At 45.5% G+C, this 24,246-nt stretch overlaps 1 protein-coding gene across 3 annotated transcripts in view; it reads right to left on the reverse strand.

Moving 5' to 3' along the window:
- Positions 1-24,246, reverse strand: part of LOC134457081 (helicase ARIP4-like) — a 67,265-nt gene that overhangs the window by 24,695 nt on the left and 18,324 nt on the right. The window contains exon 1 of one of the 3 annotated variants that reach the window (XM_063208855.1): positions 18,091-18,837. The exons of the other annotated variants lie outside the window; for them this stretch is intronic. Within the exon in view, the coding sequence (XP_063064925.1) occupies positions 18,091-18,124 (34 nt within the window). The 5' untranslated portion in view covers positions 18,125-18,837. Of the gene's footprint in view, positions 1-18,090; positions 18,838-24,246 lie in introns of those variants that run through there. 3 annotated transcript variants of the gene reach the window in all.

The raw sequence follows: 24,246 nt of genomic DNA on the forward strand, positions 1-24,246 counted from the left end.
ATTTGCCATTCATACTAAATGACATACATTGCATTTTAAGTTGGCCAAGGAACACTGCATATGATATAATTTTGAAAGTAAACATGGCTTTGACTGGGATTCGAACCCCCAACCTCCATATCTGTAATCCAGCACATTTGCCATGCATACTAAATGACATACATGGCATTTTAAGTTGGCCAAGGAACACTGCATATGATGTAATTTTGAAAATCAACATGGCTTTGACTGGGTTTCGAACCCCCAACCTCAATATCTGTAATTCAGCACATTTGCCATCCATACTAAATGATATACATGGCATTTTAAGTCGGCCAAGGAACGCTGCATATGATATAATTTAGAAAATCAACATGGCTTCGGGTGGGATTTGAACCCTCAACCTCCATATCTCTAATGCAGCGGCATGCATTACCACTAAGCCAAGCAGCTAATTGTCATGCATAGTCCAGCAAGACTATATTACATTGCATTGCAGAGCTCAACAATAGACTTCTAGAATGCTTGCTCGCACCTGCTCGTTAAGAATGGAATCTTGAGACAGTGACAGTTGAAATGGAATCCTTCACTGGCTGCACCTGTTGTGATTGACTGAAAGACAGTTAGTATTGAGCCTTTAACAGGGGAGAAAATGAGAATGAGTTTTTTGTCTTTACAACATCGTTGTAAAAAAAACTAAAAGGAGTTGGCACGTGTCCTTTTTCACAGATCGGAGTCATGCTTGTGATCTCTCTAACAGTCTTTGAATGAAGTTTATAGGTTAAAATTTTCAGGCACAAATGGACCTCCGTGTGGGACATGCGCTGATCTCTTGAAAAATGCACTTTTCGAAAGAATGGGATTCTCCATAGAGCCAGGCCTGTTTTTTTTTACAAACCTGCCATTTAAAAAGTATTGGGAGTTGGGAGATGAAACTTTCACAATTTGGAGACATCCCATAGAGCTCGCTAACAACGCGTCAACTAAACTTCTAGGTGAAAGTGTTGATGTTTTATGACCGAAAAAGCCTCCTACACTCTAATCTCTAGAGTGGCGGAACTTTGGTTCATGAAGGTTCCACCATAGTTTTCAATGGAGACCCAGGCTTTAACAAAATCGCCAAAAACGGGAAAACGACAAGAGACACGGAGAAGCCTATAACGAGACGCGATCTCCAAGCCGAGCCGGTCGTTTTAGTGTTTGAACGGTGTCTCTATCTCGAAAGGCCTAGGAGGAGATCCATTTTCTATTTTGCTGCTGCCCTGCACAAGACCAATAATAATAAGAAACAGGACTTAGAGATTACTATAATCGGGCCTTGCTCTGCAAGAGCTCTGCTCTTGCTCCGCAAGCCCGCTTAATGAAGGGGATTCCTTTCTTTACCACCGTTAAATATTTATGGAGAAAAAGTATTTTTGTAATTGATCATCTTGGCCGTTTCTGGGCCTGTTAGGCAATATTACAAACACACTAGCTAATCCCACACAGACCCAAAGACACACACAGACACAAACCTCACAAAAACCGCACCCCAATACACACACACGCAAGCACACAGAATCCCATCTCGCACCCGCATCTTAAAGAACACTTACATAACGATTCCTGAAATGCACCATAGTTTGGAACAGGGACACACACACACACACACGGAGGATGGGGAGAGCGCAGCCTGCAGGCCCCCCTCCTCTTTTTGCTTCCTCTCCTTTCCCCTCTCCTCTCATTCTCCCTCTCCACTCCACTCCACCCTCCTCCCCTCTCCTCTTCCAGAAATATATCTTGGCCCAGCCCAGCGGTGCCATGACCCTTATGCAACCAGCCAATCGATCCATCTGTAAACGAGCATCTCTCTTAGAGCCATCCTGGTACTTGTCCCCAGTGTGCCTTGTGCCTCCTTGCTCTCCTCTCCTCTTCAGCCTTGACCCTCCTCCATCAATCTCTCTCTCTCACTGTTTCAACGTGCCCTTATCACATCATTCAGTCTCCGCTTTCGCACTTCCACTACAAATGACCTATTTTTCAGTCTCTCTCTCTCTCCCTCCCTCTATCTCCCTCTCTACCTCTTCCTCTCTCCATCTACCCATGCCTCTCTCTCTCTTTCTCTACTCCTCTTTCTAGCTCCCCTGTGCTGTGTCCTCATTCTGGACTACCATCATTCAGTGTCCAGTGTTTCCCAACAGTGCTTTGCGTCTAAGGTGTCCAGTGTCCAGCACACCTCTTCCACCTTGATTAATCTGTCCCAATAAAACACTTCACCCAGGCGAGGGAAAATGAGGTGTTCCACTTACAGGAGGATGCATTACAAATCGAGAGACGCCTCATCAATTGCCTTCTATTTAAACCAGCAGGACAGCTTATAAAAACACTACGCGAGTAAATTAGAGGACTGATTTTAGATACCACATTCCCATCTCGTAAACACACTAATAACATTAACTACCATGATCTCAAACGTTCAGTGGGGAGGGGGGGAACAAAAAATTGTCCTGTCGTAACTTTCCTTCATTCTCAATTTACTGCCCATCCTACCATCCCTGACCGCACCGTTTTAATTTCTCAGTCTGTCTGATGGACTAATATGACTATAGACTTCAACTAGTGACTTTTTTTGGGCCAATCTTGTCTGAACTGTGTTTGTCTGATGTTTGGCCCCAAAACACATCCCTATTTCAATGGAGACTGTATCTGCATAAGCCAGGCACTCGGGCCCTCAGAGCAACAGGGAGGCACATGAGGAACATGAGAGGCTCCGCATAAAGCCCAGTCAGTGACGGTGGCATTCGTGTGGCTGTGAAGTTCAGCTGACTCCGACACGGGTCAACTGCGATCCAGACAAGTCGAGGCCACTTATGACGCCACTGGCTCTAAAGGAAGCATGAGGAGGAAGGCCGGCGGATTGGAGGCATTGATCTTTCTGGGTGCAGACGCCATTAGCTTGAGTTTGATGGGTTGCCCCCCCCCTCTTCCCTGTCTCCAAGTCCTGCCGCTTCTCCAATACAGATGCAGTCTCACACACACACACACACACACACACACACACACACACACACACACACACACACACACACACACACACACACACACACACACACACACACACACACACACACACACAGACACACACACACCGAGAGAGAAGCAGACACCTTCAGGAGAAAGTCCTCTGTGTTCTGAGTGAGGGGACAAGTGATGGCCAGGTTATGCAATGGAGGCTTACATAATGAACAGAGCGCTATTCACCTCCACTGCAGGACCCAGGAAACTAAAACCTTGCACAACACCCGGACACACGCACACACACACACACACAGAGACACACACACACAGAGACACACACACACACACACGCACACGCACACAGACGCACACACACGCACACGCACACGCACAAACGGACACACACACACACACACACACACACACACACACACACAGACAGATACACGGACACACACACACACCGATAGACGGACAGATGAAACCAAACTCCTCAACCTCTGCATAATCATACCCAGGGAGAGGGCAGACAACACAAAGCAAGCACATCAAAAACAAGCGAGGAGGGGTTGGCAATACAACAACAGGAGAGAGGGAGGGAGGTGCTCAATAGGAGGGCGCCCACCGCCTGCCACACGGCCGGATGGACGGACGAACTGTACACGCAAACAACACGCATGGGCCTCTGAATAGACAGGAAATGACCAGTGCCACCGACCACTTCAATCAAAACAGCCCAACAACACCAACACACAGAAAGTAAACAGACACATAAACAGATGCGAAAAACATACATGAAACAGACACGCACAACCACCCATAAACACGCACAGTCAACCCTATAGGAAAGTACAACCAAACACCGAAACACGCACAAAAATTAAAACACATAGGTACACACAGGCTGACAGACAGACACAGACACAGACACACAGACACAGACACAGACACACAGACACACACACCGAGGCAGGCAGACAGGCACACAAACACACAAACCCACAAACACACGAGGCCTTTCTTCCCCCTCCCGGGCTCTGGCAGCGGTCTTGGCACCGCTTCTCAAACAAGCGCGCAAGTGGCAGCCGTCCAATTATAATCAGAGAAGAGATGAAAAGGGGGAGGTGAGGGGAGCACAAAGCCACGGAGAGAGAGAGAGAGAGAGAGAGAGAGAGAGAGAGAGAGAGAGAGAGAGAGAGAGAGAGAGAGAGAGAGAGAGAGAGAGAGAGACAGAGAGAAACAGAGAGAGAGACATAACGCCAAACGTTACATAACGCCAAATGAAATGAGAACACAACAAGGAACAGGGCTGACAAGACTCTACCCTCTATTGCAAAATATGTCCAAGACACTGTACTGTAACACACACACACACACACACACACACACACACACACACACACACACACACACACACACACACACACACACACACACACACACACACACACACACACACACACACACACACACACACACACACACACACACAAAATTGTGTGAGACATAGAAATAATGTCCACGCACTCACGCACACACACACACACACACACAGCATAAAAACCCCAGTAAAACAAAGGGGAGGAAGGGGGATTAAAGTTTAAATGAAGGACAGATGAACAAGATGTTCAGTACAGAGAGCTGTGCTCCACAGCGGGGTGGGATTAAGGAGAACCGGCAAATACTGTATCTTCTTAGAAAGAGCAAGACAAATCTCCAATCAAAACTCCCCCTCTTCATCTCTCCCTCTCTCTCCCTTCCTTGTATCTCTCTGTGCGTCACTTTCCATCTCTCCCTTTCTCCATCTCTCCCTTTCTCCCTCTTCGCCCCTGACCCCTTTCTCTCACTTACTCTTTTGATTGACCTGTCCAAACGATCTTTGATCACTAGAAGAGCTGTAATGGGATGGGGAAGGGATTTTGCCAGTGTTCCAATCAGTTTGGGGGTGACGTTTTTGTCCATTTTCACGCAAGCAACACACATCTACCTAGTCACACACAGATACAAAAACAACATCTGACTATAGGGGCACATTCTCTGTGGGGAAAAAGGGGTGAGGGGGGGGGTGGTTTGATGTGGAGTTGGGGGCAGCAGTCCCCAGCCATTCTGCGGTTACAAAAGAATGAATGGGGAGCAGACGAAAAAGAAAGAAAAAAACGCACATGCCTCTGAAAACTTGCCCGGGGCATCGGATTATGTGAATGTGAGAGGATGTGCGCACACACACATACAGTCACAAGCACACATACAGTCCACACACACACAGCATTCTCCCTGCTTTGGTAACATTACATTTACATAAGCAGGGTCCTTATCTACAATGGGGGGTGCACACAGAGACAGAGAGAGAACAGTTAAGGTGTGTGTGCATGTTCATGGGAATGCGAGGTAATTGTATGCGTATGATCGGAGAAAGGGATAGGAGAAAGAAAGAGAGGGGGAGAGAGGGAGGAGGAGTGTGTGATGGAGAGCGAGAAAGAGAAAGTGGGGGATGGAGAGAGACTGACTGGGAGATGGTGGGAGGGGTTTTTGGTTGGTTGGGTTGGGGGTGCGCTGAGAAGCCATGAGGTTATGTAACATTGGTGCAACTGCCTGTTTATATAACAGTGCTTTACAGCAATACCACCAGCTAGCGTCACGGCCCGCCGATGACACGCACACAGACGCACACACGCGCACACACAGCCCCCAAAATGGAATGGATTGTCATTGTCAGAACAGGCAACTGAATTTTGCATTGAGTAACAGTAGTTTGAATAACTTCCAGTTTAAAGTGCTATGGTAAGATAAAATACATAAAGTAAAGAAAAAAAAGAGTTATGGTGAGAAGAACAGGAAAAATGAAAAAAAAAAACATACAATATTCGCATCTGACCAATCAAAGCATACAAACAAACAAATGCAGCCAAGCAAGCAAAAAACAAACAGACAGACAAAAATGCACGCGCACACGCACACCAAGCTTCTGATGAAAAAATATTGTTTGCTCAACAGGTGTGCAATATAATGCAGCAGATGTCAGTTTGGAGAAAACTCATTTAATATTCCAGTTTCGACTATTGCCTTCTCAGAAGATGAATAAATATAGTTAGGGCTTACATCTCAAGAGAAGGCAACACAGGGAACATCTGGATAGAGAACCAATGAGGGAACAATGTTGTATCTGTCGGCTGCATCGACCAATTATTCTGACCCGCTCTTCTCTCTCATGTATTTCCTCTTGCAATACTATAAGCCCTCTCAGTTTGTCTCTGTCAGTCTGTGTGTGTGTGTGTGTGTGTGTGTGTGTGTGTGTGTGTGTGTGTGTGTGTGTGTGTGTGTGTGTGTGTGTGTGTGTGTGTGTGTGTGTGTGTGTGTGTGTGTGTGTGTGTGTGTGTGTGTGTGTTGGAGTGAAAGAGGGCCCCGTATGTGTGCTCATTTGCTGTTATAGTTAAGCCTTATATAAAGGGGCCTGCATTTTTTGAATACTTTTGATTCATTGACTCAGTGGCATGTTGTACATGTGTACTGGTGACACAACCACATGCCAACAGTCAGAATGTTTGTTTGCCCTCCGACTTAACGTGTACACGACACACACACACACTGATAGGGGGTTTTGAACTTTCCGCTGGGAAGGGATTGCTATGGATAGTAGGGATGGTACAAACCGCACCGAAAACCGAAACCGTACAATTCACACACATACCGAACCGAACCGTGCAATCCGTGGCAAACCGCAATTCATGTACTGCCCAGAAAAATATGTAAAACAGAGATTCTAGGAGTATCTTATCCAGTCTCTCTGATTAAAAGATTAGCGTATGAGACCAATCAGAGGATGACACAATTAAAATCACACAATTTTCACATTATAAGCCTATACAAACCATATGTAGGAGATTTAGTGATAAGTCCAATTCTATTAGCCAATAGAAAGAGGGCATTTGGATGACAGCTGACGACAGTTTAAGTCTCAGACACATGCAAAAGGTCAAATTCAACTTGCGCATCATCCCTTTATATCTGCAGTTATATAAATATTGTTTAATATTCCCAGTGCACCATTTATCATCAACTAAAAAAAGAACCGTAGAGAACCGAAAACCGTGACCTTGACACCGTGATATGAACCGAACCGTGAATTTTGTGAACCGTACCACCCCTAATGGATAGTGGCCCACACTGACGCACGGCCAACATTTGACCCCGGGGAGAGGGGAAGGGGGTTGAGGGGAGGGGGGCTTGGTGGTGTGGTCCAGCATGGACAGGACAGAGCAGGGTGACTTCAGCTTCGGCTTGAGTTGGGGTTGGTGGTGTGAGGGGTGGGCTGGGTTGGCAAGGAGGTGGTGAGAGGAGAGGTGGGCTGGTTGGGTTGGTGGTGTGGTGAGGAGAGGAGAGGAGAGGAGGAGAGAGAAAAGGGGAGAGGAGAGATGAGAGGAGGGTTGAGTCCGAGTTGGTGGTGTGAGGGATAGAGGGTTGGGTTGGGGTAGGAGATGGTGTTGAAGTGGTAGAGAGGTGGGTTGGGTTGGTCTGGCGGGGAGAGGAGAGGAGGGGAGGGTTGGGGAGTGGAGTAGAGAGATGGGGAGGGTTGAGAAGAGGAGTGGAGAGATGGAGAGGGTTGAGGGTTGCCGCTAATTGGGTGGATGGCAGACCGGGCAGCCTGGCTCCAATTAGAGGACTGCCAGACAGGCGGAGCATGTGGATCATTCCATCATGCCTTCTCTCCTTCTTTCCCTTCATCTCTCTCTCAATCATGTGACCCACTATTTGCCTTTCCTAACCCCCTCACCTCTTCTCTTTCTCTCTCTCTCTCTAGGTCCTTTGGCCCCTATCTGTAACACTGATTCAGTATCTGGGTTTGAACTACTGACCCACAGATATGATCTGCCACTGCTGGCTAGGCTGTCCTCGACTGTGGCACACTAAACACACACGGAGAAGCACACATGGACAACACCCGCACACACACACACACGTTAAATCACATACTGCCCTTCATACAGCTGGTCTGGTCATGAACTGTGGTACACCGAAATACACAGCTATGTTCAACGCACGCACGCACGCACGCACGCACGCACGCACACACACACTCTAATTAGATTACATACGGCCCTTAATACAGATGGTGAATATATGTATTGTGCAGTGTGATATAGGATAGTGGACACAGAACAGTACACACAGAACAGTACGCTAAGTCAGGCAGGCAGAGAAAATGCTGCTCACAGGCAGCTGTATTTGGACAGATATGCAGACACATAGGCCTACATGCACATACATACGCACGCACGCACACACACGCCAGACAAACAAATCATCCCAGTTCAATGTCCTCTCACGATAGTCTAGGACACGCTTCTCTAAAGCTACACATCAGCCAATAAGCCACCATGTCTGTGTCAGACACACACACACACACACACACACTCACACAGACACACACACACACACACACAATGCCTGGACAAAAAAACACTTTTGTTTTCAGCAGCTGCTGACAGCAAGCATTACACTCTCAGCGAATCAGGCGAGACCAAAAGCGATGACATCATCATGATCGTGCGTGGCCGCCAGCGTCACGCCTTTCCTTCCTATGAGAACAGCACCAGCTGTTTCTAGCCGACGCACTTAGCTTCCTCTCCCTTATCTGTGATGTCAGAGCCGTGCGGCACTAGGGCTCAGTGGGATCAGGTTGGCTGGCGGGGCTGAGTCGACACACACTGGCTGACTCGGGACAGCTGTTATCACAGTAAGGCCAGCTCAGCAGGAGAGGAGAGGAGAGGAGAGGAGAGGAGAGGAGAGGAGAGGACAGGAGAGGACAGGAGAGGAGGGGAGGCTATAAGAGAAGAGGAGAGGAGAGGAGAGGAGGCTATAAGAGGAGAGGAGAGGAGAGGAGAGGAGAGGAGAGGAGAGGAGAGGAGAGGAGAGGAGAGGAGAGGAGAAGAGAGGAGAGGACAATAAGAGAAGAGGAGAGGAGAGGAGAAGAGAGGAGAGGAGAGGAGAGGAGAGGAGAGAAGAGAATAAGAGTGGACAGAAGAGGAGAGGGCTATAAGAGAAGAGAAGAGGAGTGGACAGGAGAGGAGAGGAGGGGAGACGGCTTTAAGAGAAGGGAAGAGGAGTGGACAGGAGAGGAGAGGAGAGGAGACGGCTTTAAGAGAAGGGAAGAGGAGTGGACAGGAGAGGAGAGGGCTATAAGAGAAGAGGAGTGGAGAGGAGAGAAGAGGAGTGGAGAGGAGAGAAGAGGAGTGGAGAGGAGAGAAGAGGAGTGGAGAGGAGAGGAGGCTTTAAGAGAAGAGAAGAGAAGAGAAGAGAAGAGAAGAGAAGAGAAGAGAAGAGAAGAGAAGAGAAGAGAAGAGAAGAGAAGAGAAGAGAAGAGAAGAGAGAGAGTGGAATGTGGTCAATTGTCTTAATATGGTAGGTTATTTAAATATGAAATGAGCTGACTGGTTCAGTTTTAAAAAAGTCAGAGAGAAATAGACTCTGCTGGTCGGCAGTATAAGACACACTGCACCCCGCTGCTTAAATAGAGCCTTGGCATGGCATGTTCAGAATCTCTATTCATGTCAACATAGTCAGCAGTATGTACTGCTTACTTTTATGCTACATTGACTAATAATCCCCTCTTCTCGACACATATGGTGGATATGTGGTGCTCTATTTATATATTTAAAAATATTTAACTTAAACATGTAAAAAATGGTTTTAAAATGTCTTATGTAGATGAAACTTATTGACGGCTGAATGCTCCACAAACCAGCCCACTCAGCACTCAGCTTTACCTGGAGCTGCCCTTATAAAACATCTAAGTATAAGATTTAAAATGTCTCATCAAAAACTTGAAATTAGGGTGCCTGCCCTTCATGTGTGGCTCAATTACTTTTTAGCAGTAGCACACGTCAGGGTGGTGCAATAACAGCCTGCCACCATTGTATTGATTGAATGATTTTTTTTTTGTGAATTATCTAAGATGCATATCTATTGCAGTACATTAATCACAAATTACGGATTCAGTGAAGTGCATTAGCTAGGGTTGTCCCAGCTGACGGCTGAGCTCAAACATTGACCTGTGTACAGGCCTGCTGTAGCAGGCACCAAACCTTCTAGTCCCTTGAGAACATGTTTAGCTAGTGGGTACACAAGCCAGCTATAAACTTCCAGCTCCAGCTCCAGCCCCTCAGCCTCACCCGCTGCTGCCCTTCTAACTGAGCTTTATTTATGCTGACTTCATATGAATCGCCTCAGAGAGCATTTATGCATCAAACAAACAGCCTGTGGCTGAATAACAGTGTGTGTGTGTGTGTGTGTGTGTGTGTGTGTGTGTGTGTGTGTGTGTGTGTGTGTGTGTGTGTGTGTGTGTGTGTGTGTGTGTGTGTATCAGGGTGAATGTGGGTGCCTCTGTGAGAGTATGCCACCATTTGAATGTGTGTATGCTCGCTGTGTGTGTGAGTGCGCGCGGACACATTTGTGTTAGCCTGTGAGTGTGCGTGTGTGTGCGTTTGTGTTAGTGTATGTGTGTGTGTGTGCATGCGTGTGTGTGTGTGTGTGTGTAGGGGCATTTGTGTATGCGCTTGTGAGTGTGTGTGAGAAGGTGTGTGTGTGTATGTGTGTGTGTGTGTGTGTGTGTGTGTGTGTGTGTGTGTGTGTGTGTGTGTGTGTGTGTGTGTGTGTGTGTGTGTGTGTGTGTGTGTGTGTGTGTGTGTGTGTGTGTGTGTGTTTAGAAGGCTTAGTCACAAGGGAGGATCGAGGTCAGTGGGATACTTATGCCTGAGGAGATTGGGTGCCGTCTGTGAGAGCTAAACGTGGGGATGCCTGAACGGAACACTGAGCTGGCTGTTCCTGCATTAGAATCGGCTTTTGCCAAAGTCCCAAATCACTTATGGGGGTGAAAACGGCTGCTGATTACAAATGTTTAACTGGAGCCCAAGTTCTTTTAAGCTCCTCTTTTGTTTTTACAAAAAACGCCCGTTTTACTAGCGGCCAGGGGAGGAATCTGACAGACCGTTTAATTTCATGTAGTCTAGACACAGATGTTTTTTTTTCTCCACATCTGAAGCCAAACAACGGTAAAAGAGAGGAAAAACACAAACAGTGAAGCGGTAAAAAGGTAATGATGTTCCCACTCGAAATGGCCTTAACCAACCTGAGTCATTGGTTTTCCATTACACAATATCTAACGTCAAATAACAGCGCTGGCACAGAACAGGTAATTCTGCCTCCTGACGGACACAAGCCGGTTCACACTGGGTCAAGTGATGCACTGAAGCGGAGAGGAGGAGGAGGAGGAGGAGGAAGAGAGAGAGAGAGAGAGAGAGAGAGAGAGAGAGAGAGAGAGAGAGAGAGAGAGGGGAACAGAACAAAACAGAATAAGCCAACTTCACAGGGTCAGAACAACCACTCCTCTCTAATGCAAGTTGGTTGATTAAATAGAAGCTGTCCAGAGCACCAGTGAAGTGAAAGGCCTATTCATGACATTTGAATGGACTATTACACGTCTTCTCCCGTGGCTTTTCAAAATGTTCCCATCGCAATCTCAATTTCCCTCTAAGCTTATCTCCTGTTAGAAAATCAGCCCCGATTGTCTGAGGTCATGGGGTAAATTATGCATTCTATTACTGACCACTTCAAATGGAAGCATCAAATCTGCACTTATTTAACTCAGACAGATTTGAAGCTGGTCTATGAGGCATATGCCAGTTTCAAACAGACCCACTAACATCTTCACACCCCTTATGCATCAGCCATTCTGCAGTACAAACCATTCACCGAAATTTGTACAGACCCATCACTATAGGTTGGATAAATTGTCTGCAAAATAAATCAAATATACAGAAACACACTACGTTTGCAATACCATTGTCTGTTTAGCATATGATGTACGCAAGCAGTGTCGTCCCAATATTCCTTACCCTAATCCAACAAGTACATTTTAACAATGGAACTAACAACTGCTGCATAACAAACAATCAAATAACTTCAACACCATAAGATATATTTCCAATTTTAGAAAAATATCGTATGGATATGAAACCTATTACAAGCGGCACTGTAACAGAGGTGTCAAAATGTTAACTTGTTAAGTGATGGCGCCCCACTATGTGGGATCTCTCCCTCATTAGAAAAGCTCAAGATAAAACTTTGTGCATAACTTAACGTGCTTGAAATTTCCAAAACTGCAGCATAAATGAACCACAGTTTTAGTAAAGTAAAAGTAATCTTTAATTATCTTTTTTGTGTACTTTTACATTGCAACTGGAAAGAAAAACATATCTTGGCAGCTACAGAACTGATTCAAATTGTAGAACTTTGGCACAGTGTTGAGAATGAATAATGACACCATGATCTAGCTGCACAAGGCAGTTTAGTGGGTAAACAGCAGTTCAGGACGAGTCTCAGAACAGCAAACACAACGGGAGAGACCCAGCCAGCCCGTTTAACTGCCTGTTCACTTTATCATTCATCACATTAGCACCTGTCGTACAGTATAAACGTCATTTGAAAAGTTATTGAAATTAGCCCTCACATCCGTCACATGTGGTTGCGATGAGAGAAAAAGGGTTCGAGAGTGGTGAAAATCCCGAAAAATTAAAGTGTTCCCTTGGACCTTTCATCGTTCCTTTATTTATTTATTTTTTAATGCTGTGGGGGTAGATGGAGGGGCCAGATAAGGTGAGCGAGAGGCAATTGAGGACAGACTGAAGGAGGCCGACGGTGAAACTTTGCAAAGGAGAAAAAGGAGTGTGTGAAAAGAGAAGAGGCACTGGCAAAAGTACAAAAGTACAGGGCAACCCACTTAACACCACCCTCCACCCCCACACACACACCACTTGGTGGCACCTCAACGAGATGACCCACTTTACACCATTACCAATTTTGTTCTTGCAGTGAGACACACACACACACACACACACACACACACACGCTGGGTGCCACCAGTGCGCTGGGGCTGGGTCAGAGACGAAGGAGCTTACGTAACCGAGCCTCTGGCTGTTACACAACCACATGTTCAGAGGTACGGCACGTCCAGTTAGACTGTGCGTGTGTGTGTGTGTGTGTGTGTGTGTTCACACAACCGCACACATTCTCCCTCTCCCTCCCTCTCTCCATCCTTCCTTCAGTTTATTTCTCTGTAAAACACACACACACACACACACACACACACACACACACACACACACACACACACACACACACACACACACAAGCTGGCACGACACTCGCCAATATGTACTGAGAAACGCGGCTGAACATACCCAAGGCTCTGACTCATTTGGTATCATATGCCACCTGGACCAAACAGCAAACTCTCAGTTTCTCCTCACCGGGAAGAGGGATGAGGGGGGGAGGGAGAGAGAGAGAGAGAGAGAGAGAGAGAGAGAGAGAGAGAGAGAGAGAGAGAGAGAGAGAGAGAGAGAGAGAGAGAGAGAGAGAGAGAGAGAGAAGGAAGAAGGAAGAAGGAAAAAAGAGAGGGCAAGAGGCTGCTGTATTCTACATGCGCTGCATCAGGATGCGAGAAAATGTGAGACAGACAGGGTATTTATCCACTGGCATCCAAAACTCTAATTTGCACCTGGTTCTTCGAAAAGAAAAGCTGCACACAGGAACGAGAACACAGAGACACACACCACAGACACACTCGCAAACACATTAACACACAATAAAACAGCAAATCATGCAGACACAAAAGCCTCCAACACCAAATAACCGACAACAGATTAAAAGCTCTTTTCCACTGCCGGTTTTCAAGTCAGCCTACAGATCGAGTGTGACTTGACCACCACTTTTTGCTTTACAATTGAGCCGTGCCCAATCGAAAAGCAAAAAGTGGCGGTGGAGTTGTAATGTGTAGAGCTGTAGGTGGTAAAGAGCCTTCAGTGAGTTGGAAGCCCAAACACTGCATTGGTGGGGCACGGGGCATAGCCACTGACAACAGGTGAACAGCTCACGAACAAAAAAACACACCCACACGTTATCATGGGCTGTTGCTTGGGTCTTGTTATCACAGAAGACACCAGATTAAAAGCACTCAAATAAACACACAACAAACAAAAGCACACACAAGCTCTACACCCTCACACACACCACCTTTCCCTACTTCCATCCCTTTTCAAACTTTAACGCCTCCGAAACCTCCACCCAACACACACACACACAAACGAGCTATGGGGGTCTCTTGTTTCCTAGCTGCCCCAGGGTGCACCACTCTTCCTATGGAGCGGAGTGCCGCTGAGCTGAGAACGAGAGCTAAGGCTGAGGCTGAGCTGAGCGCTACAGTGTTACGAAACGCTGCCGCTGCTCAACTTCACAAAGACCCATTACTAGGCCAGTGTGTCACAGACTACAGGGGGAGCCAGCCAGCCAGAGCAGAGAGAGAGAGAGAGAGAGAGAGAGAGAGAGAGAGAGAGAGAGAGAGAGAGAGAGAGAGAGAGAGAGAGAGAGAGAGAGAGAGAGAGAGAGAGAGAGAGAGAGAGAGAGAGAGGGGTGGAACGGAGAGGTGAAATGGAGAGATTAGGGACAGAAAAAGAAGGAAAGGGAGAAATGAGAAAATGAGAGAAAGAGAGATAGAGAGAGAATTGATAAAGTGATTGAGAGAGAGAAGGGACAGAAGTGTGTGTGTGAGAGAGAGAGAGAGAGAGAGAGAGAGAGAGAGAGAGAGAGAGAGAGAGAGAGAGAGAGAGAGGTTAAGAGATTAGGGTGAGTGGCTGGAGTGCGGCTGTGTTTTGTAACGCCTACAGAAGGAGGGAATGTGCGAGAATGCGGCGGCGTGCGCTTGTATAACATGTATCTGCCATGAGCCACCAGCTACACTGATGCCATGCTCCACACACGCACGCACGCACGCACGCACGCACGCACACACGCACACACGCACGCACGCACGCACACACACACGCACACACACACACACACACACACACACACACACACACACACACACACACACACACACACACACACACACACACACACACACACGCATGCGAGCAATGACATCAATGATTTAAAAACAGATGATTTCACTTCCAAGTGAAGTGCACACCATGTTCAAAATTTCACAGTATCCAAACCTCACCCCGCTTGGCAACCACCAGACCAGAACATTAATGCACAGACACTCCACAACGCAACCCAAGCAACTGGGTCAAGCCAGCCGGGCACATTGTGTACTCAAAGCCTCCTTGGGATAAAACTTGAGCAGGGACAGGCCCTCTTAAGAGCCTGAGGAACAGGACAAAGCAGATAGAGCATCATCATTATCGACCAAGGACAAGTCTGCCTTCATAACCCCCTCATCAGAACGTAAAGCAGAAGTACACTGATCAAAGGAGTGATGATTGAGTGAGAAGAAGGGAGGGCAGGAAATAAACTGTAGAGGGTCCCTTGAGTAGATTACATAATGCACTCTAAACTCTGAATGGAGAATGTTCCTTGTTATGGGGGAGGCTTCAATCAAAACTGGATCACTTCAATGACAGACCACTCAAGAGCTCCAATCTGTACAATGGAACAGACTTTTGTTCGAGTTGTTTTTAGGACTCTTTTTTGATTAAATGATTTTTCACACTCCTTCTGGGTTTTTGGCATAGAGACAATGCACTCTCAACTTTCTCTATATTGAAGATTACTGAAATGTCTCATATGTGCAAGTGAATGGGTTTAATTTCAGGCTCATGTTTTATTTACTTAGAATTATATTACTTTTGCACGCCTTTGGTTAGTTTGTTTTCCTAGAGAAAATACATTCTCAATAATGGGCATTGCCCTGAGCATTGCACTGATAGGATGCGTCAGAATTGGATGGCACATCACTGAAATGTCTAATCTCTACACAACTGAATCCATACAACCCTTTTGTTTGCTTTGTCTGCCCAGTCATAATTGCCATGTGCATTGCAACAGGACGCTTCAATCATTACTGCACAAATGAATTTTGGTTGATTCGTGTTTTTTTTCCTTGAAGCTGTTTTTTGTTGGTTTGTTTTGCTCAGAGTCAAAATCATTTGATTGCACAACCATGCAGTCATTTCTACCCCACTCGAAGTGCCTTGACAACAAATATCCTCACGATGACGGCATCCTACATTTTTAATCGTGCAATAATCAAAACAATCTGTCAGGCTTTGACAACCATGTTTGCAGCCAACCCTGTGGTATTAAGCGGGAAGTGAAAGGTGTTCATCCCGAGGGCAGTGCACCAAGAGAAACAAGCCAGCAGCCCTTTCATAACATTAGCCTTACACAAGCATGCAGCACACCGCACAGCAGCACCTTATGTTTATGAAAGCAGCAAGGGCAGCCATGACCTCAATAAATGACTACACAGACTTCACAGCACAATGAGTCATGAGCACATCACCATATGGTGGGGGGGTCAGATCGGGATGTGACGCGTGCAAAGACCATGGCCAACATACAGCATCCAGGACCTGTGTGCTTGGGTACAGAATGTCCGGCCATGTATGACTAAACATTTCACACAGCTTCTAAGACCTCAGTGATGGGGGGGGGGGGCAGGATGTTCAGCCTGCAAGACTACAATATCACACAGCTTCTAGGACCTTAAGTGGATTGGGCACGAATGTCTGTATGACTAATGTTTCCCACAGCGTCTTGAATCTCAGAGGTAGGGTGGACACTGTACTTTTCACATAGTTTCGAGGACCTCCAGCTAGCTTTTCACACAGCTTCAAGGACCTAAGTGCTGGAGGGCACAGAATGCCAAACCTCTTGTATAAGCCAAGCTTGCATAAGCCATTTTTTTACACAGCTTCTAGGACAGGGGGGAACAGGGTGGTAAGCTGGCATGACAAACTTTTCATATGGCTGGTAGAATCACAAGGGAGGGAAAAAGCAGGGCAGCGCCACAGTCAATGCCACATTTGGGTCAGAGAGTCTCCACAAGGGACCTAGGCTGGAGTTTGAGTCCATGCAGTTATCTTTTTCCAAAGCCTGCATCTTGACCCGCACCCCTCTCTCTCCATCCTTCATCTCCCAGCATTTTTTTTCACTTTCCCCCATATGCTTTAAATAGACAAAAATATTTAAAAATAAAAAATAAAAAAACATGCAAAGACTAGTCCTCCGTAGTGCACTGCAGGGCACAGCAGCAGTGGAAGCAGCGCCACATGAGCTGGGGTGAAATGCCAGGCACGATCATGTGGGCCAGATTGGCACCGGGTCACCATTCTCGTCCTCACCCTACCCTGCACCCAACCAGACAATGGGGGTGAGGTGGGCACATTGGGAGCCGGTCAAAGCCACAATAACAACACACCCACGCCCACCACCACCACCACCATAATCAGCCTCTCAACAACAGGACGGAGAGGAGTGTTTACCTAGTCTAGTCTGGGGTAGATATGCTGGCTTAGGCAAGCACATGCTCTCATTATTTGTGTGTCTGTCTGGCACAGCACAGCACACAGTGGAGAGATACATAATCCACTCCTCGTCTCGTCTCTAGTCAAGTACTGTTACAAGGACAAGGCTCTCTACCAAAACACGAGTGGAAAAAGAAAGGATACAAGGTAAAGGAAAAGAGGTAGGACGAGTAGGATAAAATATAAACACAGGGAAGAACGCACAATAAAGCAAAGAAGAATACACACAGCAAACACAGAGCAACTTGATTAAAGAATAGAGACAGAAAGCCAGAATGCAATGCAGACAGAGCATAACTAAATTGTGAGCGGTCTGAATTGTGAGCACAGACAGATTAAACCCATTACAGTATATGATCAAACCATCTCAAAACAATGTTATGCGAGTGATACTACGGTCAAAAACCTTCAACCCTTCATCGCCTTGCAGTAATAAAGAAACAAACTATGACTGAGTACTGTACACGCACACAAACACAAGCCCAACAAGTCTGTCAGTCAAGTTAGTGTCCCTGGCACCGGCAGCAGGAGATCATTTTACAACTTACGTAAGGCAAGGAACACACACACATACACACACACACCACAAAACCTCTCAGCATTTCTTTTATCTTTTTTTTGTCTGCGCTTAATAATATTAACTCCCTCTCTGGTCAGTTTGATGACCCTGGTGAGTGACAGGGGTTCAGAATTGGCCACTGAAAGTGGTTGCCATGGAAATGATGTGATGATGGTGGTACTGGTCACATACCTGTGAGCGCGTCGGCTTCATCCAGCAGCAGCATGGCTGTTCTGAGTTTGCCGGTTCTGGTGTGTCGGAGCACTCTGGGACAAAAAGTCGAGACTCTAGTAGTCTTACTGGTTAACTAACAGACTACTCTCCTCTCTACCCTCCTAACCGCACTCGCTCTTTCGGTCTCTGTTGTGGTCTCTGGTTCTTCTGTTTGGTCCGAGGCTTGTTGCTTTGTTCTCCAGACGAGTCTTTCTTTCTGCCAAAGACTGGACCCCCCCACACACACACCAGTTTGGTGGTGAGAGTCTGAAATGGCACTTGATAAGGCAATAACTAATTCCTCTTTTCTTTTCGTCCTCCCCCAACTATGAACACTTTGTCTTATCTTCCTCGGTTTCTTCTCACTTCTGTTACACAACGACTGTCTGCCGTCTCTCTCTCTCTCTCTCTGTCTCCTCTAACTCCCTATCTGCTGTGTTTGTCCGGCTGTCTGAACGCGTGGTGTACCGTGGGGTGTGTGTGTGTGTCTCTCTCTCAGCATGTGTGCGCGTGTGAGCAGCGGTCTAAGATGTGCTCTCATTGGCTGGCTCGTACGTTCTGCGAGCATTCAGAGGGCTGGAGCTGCGGAAACCAGGAAACTGGACTAAAAGCTCCTTACATAACCTCACACGCTGGGGCTGGGGCCCCGCCAAGGGGGCTGTCGACTGCAGGCACAGGGCAGGCTCTCTCCGCAGCACAGCCCTTTCGTAACACCCAGCCAGTAGGCCAGGAGGGGAGGAGGAGGAGGAGGAGGAGGAGGAGAGGAGGTGATGGGGGAGGGGCAGTTAAGTAAACTGTGTCAGTGACACAAACATGCTGCTTGAGGTCGGGAGGTGTTTTTCAGCACCTGATGTCTTCTGAGTGTTAATGTGTGATATGCGGATTGTGCAATGCATGTTATGTACATATGCTGCTGCTGTTTTTTAACTTCCTTTGGGGAAGAATTAAGCATCTTTACTCCTCTCCAAAGTAAAGGCCATAGATAGACAGACAATACCGACAAGAGAGACAGATTCCCAATGACACTACGTTTTTAGTGGCTTTACAGGTTAGCCTGTTCCAATGGGAGTAATGCATTGTGGTGCTTCATGGTTGTGTTAGAAACATGGTTACGTTCATGGTGTTAACGGTCAAAATTGACCGCCTACGCAAAAAAAGGTTAATTTTGTGATTGACACCTTTTAGACATCATTTTGAAACATTCCAATGTGATTTAAATGTTATTCTGCTTTGTTTTAGTGAATTGTAGGCTTTTTTTCTTATCTTGCACCAATTCGTTTTATTAACCCTCTGGAGTCTAGGGCCTCTCAGAGGCTTTCAGGCCGTTTGGAACACCTTTACTTTTTCAAGTATTTCAACTAACTGTAAACATCTATACTAATGTGGCACATTTGGTTGTATTCTAAAAAGCCTAACAAAAAAGAATATGAGGGTAAAGTGAATGTAATATAATATAACTTTGGGAGATGCAAATTAAATGGTCCGGTCATTTTTGACAGAAACACCATGAATGTAACAAGTTGGTGTATCTTCCACAATTCTTTAGGAATCTCATTAGATTTAATTTTGACTATTTGAATAGGTAAGCTGGAGGATATCATGAAGTGTCCTTTGTGTATGAAGAAAAATAGAGAAGTTATTTAAGAATGAAGTTTCAAAACGGTCATTTTTTACCGTAACACAACCAGAAGGTTAATGTTAGTGGTGGCTTCTTTGGTGGAATATTCTGGAACAGTTTCTTTTTCACCTGGGTTACTTTTTGGTTAATGATTAAAAAAAAAATATTGAGCATGAACCTAAGACTCTGCGGCATATTTCCTTCTAGCTGCAGAAATGGCTCAGTAGATATGGCTGGTGTCTGGTTTCATCTGCCACTAGTCCACCAGAAAATGAACGCTGTGCAATCATCTTAGAAATGTCAAATAGCAAAATAAAAAAGAAAAATATTTTACAGCATGACCAACAACAATTTTCTCTATATGACAATCCAGACCTCTGAAACATCATTTTTTGCACAGAGGGAAAACGTAAACAACCTTTCCTCTCTTGTTCTGCTTTTCTCCACGTCATACCCATCATAACAACAGCCCCAAACACAGACCAGGCTACTGGGTCTCCCACACCCCCATTACCCTCTCTCAACCCTCCATAAGTACTTTCCTTTTTCCGGGAGGACTTTCCTATAGAGGCCCCCATCAGAGTGCCAACCCAGGTGAAAAAGTGGTTCAATTTAGTACAATGAAAGCATGAGTGAAGTGTACTTAGCATGTTAAAAGTGCACTCGTGCTTTTTGTGCTAAGAAAAAGTATGTTTACAATATGCTTATTTAAAGTGTACTTAAAATTAGATGTAATTAAGTTGCTCTCAAAGAAAGTACACTTAGCGAACCATACTTCAAGTGCACTTCGAAGATGTTTTGCTAAAGTGTATTTAGAGGAATATACTAATAGTGTTCTAATAGTGAACTCACTAAGACCTCGGCCAGATGACACCGCAACGCGGGTTTTTTTGAATCCGAGTTGCAATTAAGTTGCAACCATACAGCATGTTTCAGTGAAAAGTTCGGGTCCTAATGAGAACGACAGGCTTGCTTCAGAATACACATTTCTTTATGTGAAGTTGTTGAGAACAAAGTATTCGCTAATGGCCGTGATCGCCCACTCTTATCATGCAAATGACCTGTCACGCAGGGACCTTAGACCAGTGACAGTGCCAGAAAGGTTCACATTTTTTTAACAGACCCAGCAAATTTTGTTTTCGATCTACAGACATATGCCATGGCTTGTTTAAAAGCTGAAGATCTTAGCTTTTTATTACTAAAAAATGATACATTTCTAGCCTCTCCCATTCCGAAGGTATGTCCATTTTAAGCGACGGATAGTTTAAAAAAAAAAAATAGCGTCATTTCCCCCCTTTGTAAAAAGCGAAAGACGGTTTTATTATGCGCTTTACTCTCCGCAAGCGCGTACATAGCAGGTTCAGAATATCAGAATGTGCAAGCTGCATAATTGAACATTACTAGATGCCACAGAGACAAGTTAGATATAACAACAGACTGTACTGAATCATGCTGCTTAGCAGCACCATGCTTCGTGACAAAGTTGCTCTTACAAGAATAAGCATGCATGCTGCAACTTCTGGAATATTTTGGAAGACATTAGAACAATCACCAGGGAGTTTACAGTCTACATAACTGGTTGGCCCTCACGAAGTTGTAAGTCTGATGTCTTTACTCCTTTCATTAGTTAAGTATGATGTTTTGTATGCAGGAGGAGCATGTCAAGTTACTAAAGGAATTTCTTATCCCAACATGTGTACTAGCATTTGCTGCTAGCCGACTTATTTTCAAAACCAGCATCGCATAGTTGTTATTTTTCATTATGCTGAAGTGAGTGCTACGTGGAAAAATAGGCTACCAGCTTTGCGCATGTGGCACCTTGTGTAGCTTGGAGTGACTAGAGTAGCGAATCATTGCCATTTAGGCATCTGTTGATTGTGTTCTACACTTTATGCTGCTTTTTTTAATTTGAGAAGTTTAAACTAAGGTGTTGAATACCAATACCGGGCAGGTATTTCTCCCTCCTCTGGAGGCTGCTGCGCGCTCACCGCTTCTCCTTCTCTTTCTGCCCATTACGCCTGTTTCAACTAGTGACATATACATAATATGCATTGCTGATAACTGTTTGGGTGCGCAGTTAAAAGATAATATGAAGCTTTGCTTCGTGTTTGTCAGGGTTTTTTGGTCAGAAAACCTAACCTACACGGCCCCATTAAAATATGGACTGGGGATTTTGAACACGAGTGACCCACACTGGGCAGTTTGAAACGTAAAATATTGACCGTGGTAGAAATGAAAGTGTCTCCACAGTCCACACAAACAGTTGTCTGATGATGCCATTGTGCATGGAATTAATGTTGTGCGCAAAGCTAGTGGTCACTGAGGATCCCTCACTGTTTTGGCCATGTGGCTGTGACGCAGATGTAAACAAATCCGTTTTGCCTGGAACAATGGCAACGCAAACGCCTGCGTTACTCGATTTTCGCACTCTGGAACCCATTATTCAAAAAACTCGTTTTGTGCCACGTTTCTGGTGGGTTTCATATGGTTAGTCCAGGGGAACGTTGTCACTGGCATAGAAAATCATTCCCGTATAGCCAGGCCCTTAGGTGTATTTTTTAATAACATATTGTAATTGTACTTTGCAATATGATTACACTTCACCCAAATGTCTTTAAAGTGTGATTTTCTATAGTGCGCTTTAAAGTAAATCGCTTTAACATATTGCAAGTACGCTTTTTCTAAGTGCACCATAATTGTAGCCTAGCGCAGCCAGACCCGTACAGCAAAAAGCTGTACCAGGGTCTAGGAGGGCTGGGCGGCAGTGTGGGCGGGATAAACGGTTGCTTCAGCACTCAACGTCACGCAATAGGATGGTGGAACAACCAATCCCCACACACTTCTGTGTAACGCCACAGCTGTCTTTCACAACGTACACGCCCCTTTGTAGGTGCAGCGGCAACTTCGAGCCGTCGTAGCAGTGAATTCGTGTGATGACCACAGCCACAAACAAGTTTCCTAATAAATCGTGTTTTCACTTATACAGTTCAAAAATGCATCGTTTCCAACCACATGGCCCTCCTTGATCAATCAGCGAAATGTCGAGCAATGTGGGGCTTGTTAAATGGTTATATTTATGATTGTTGTCAACATGGCATGTTCGGTGTTAGCTAGCTAGCTGTATACCCATAACTAATACATGGCTAGCCGCTAGCTCGGTAGACTAGGTGTCATTCCCATCTATTTAGTAAGCGACTTTCAAAGCTCCCAAATGTCTCATTTTTAATGACATGGATCTTATTAGAATTTGGGGCAGGCATATAATACAAGGCTGGATACCTAGCTCTGTTATTGACGACAGGTTAGCTAGCCACTAGCGAGGGCCTCTTTGTAGGTGAAGCGGCAACTTCCAGCCGTCGTAGCAGTGAAAGCGTGTGATGACCACAGCCACAAACAAGTTTCCTAATAAATCGTGTTTTCACTTATACAGTTCAAAAATGCCTCGTTTTCAACCACATGGCCCTCTTTGATCAATCAGCGAAATGTCGAGCAATTTGGGGCTTGTTAAATGGTTATAGTTATGATTGTTGTCAACATGGCATGTTGGTGTTAGCTGGCTAGCTGTATACCCATAACTTTCCCTGATTGTCGCTCCCAACGCAGGACGCTCCCCGGTCAGCTCGCTCCCACTAGCCAGACTATCGATCCCATCTATTTAGTAAGCTACTCAAAGACTTTCAAAGCTCCCAAATGTCTCGTTTTTAATGGCATGTGTCTTATTAGAAATTGGGGCCGCAATTTCATTCTACACCTACAGTAGTGGTATGATAATAGCGTGTGACTATCTGGTTCTGTAAAATGCTCAACTTAGCTTACCGAGCTAGTTTAAAACATCGAATGATCAAATGGTAATGTGTTGAGATCTATTTGTGTCCGATAAGTTCATGGTGTATTATTACATCAAACCATGTCAGCCACGAAATGTATTATCATCCAGGCTTTTTAAATTAAGTAAACACTTTCGTGCTGTACGTAGCACGGACGGACACCATGCTTCTTCTTGGAAAGTTTCCTGTTTACTAGGTAGCCCGGCCCCCCTCGCGATTTGATTGGCTCTGTCATCGGATAACTTTCAGCCTCGCAAAACGACCGGGGTCCGCTAGACTGCCCCCGGGAGCAAATTCAATTTGCGGTCGCTAGGGGCGTCTAGATTTCTAGGCTACCATGATTGTACTTCACCCAAATATCTTCAAAGTGTGCTTACACCAAGTGCATTTACCCATCATGCACCATCATACATGTCCCATCATGCAATGCACTTCTTGGAGCTACATTTCTCAAACAGAAAGCCATTTATCCTGAAGGATTTTTTTTTGTTTGCATGAAAATATTACTCATTGTTATATTCTGTGTTTATTGTAGGAGTTTTAAAATTTTAAAGTGGTACACAAAAAATGACCATGTTCCCACCGTCATTATGATGGTCACGTATATGTTCTGGTATATATAGGCTCACACTTCCCATAATATCAGGGTGGGAGGTGAGTTGGAACTAGTTCTTCAAACAAATAATTGAG

This window comes from Engraulis encrasicolus, chromosome 10 (assembly GCF_034702125.1).
Source record: "Engraulis encrasicolus isolate BLACKSEA-1 chromosome 10, IST_EnEncr_1.0, whole genome shotgun sequence".
NCBI classification, from domain to species: domain Eukaryota; kingdom Metazoa; phylum Chordata; class Actinopteri; order Clupeiformes; family Engraulidae; genus Engraulis; species Engraulis encrasicolus.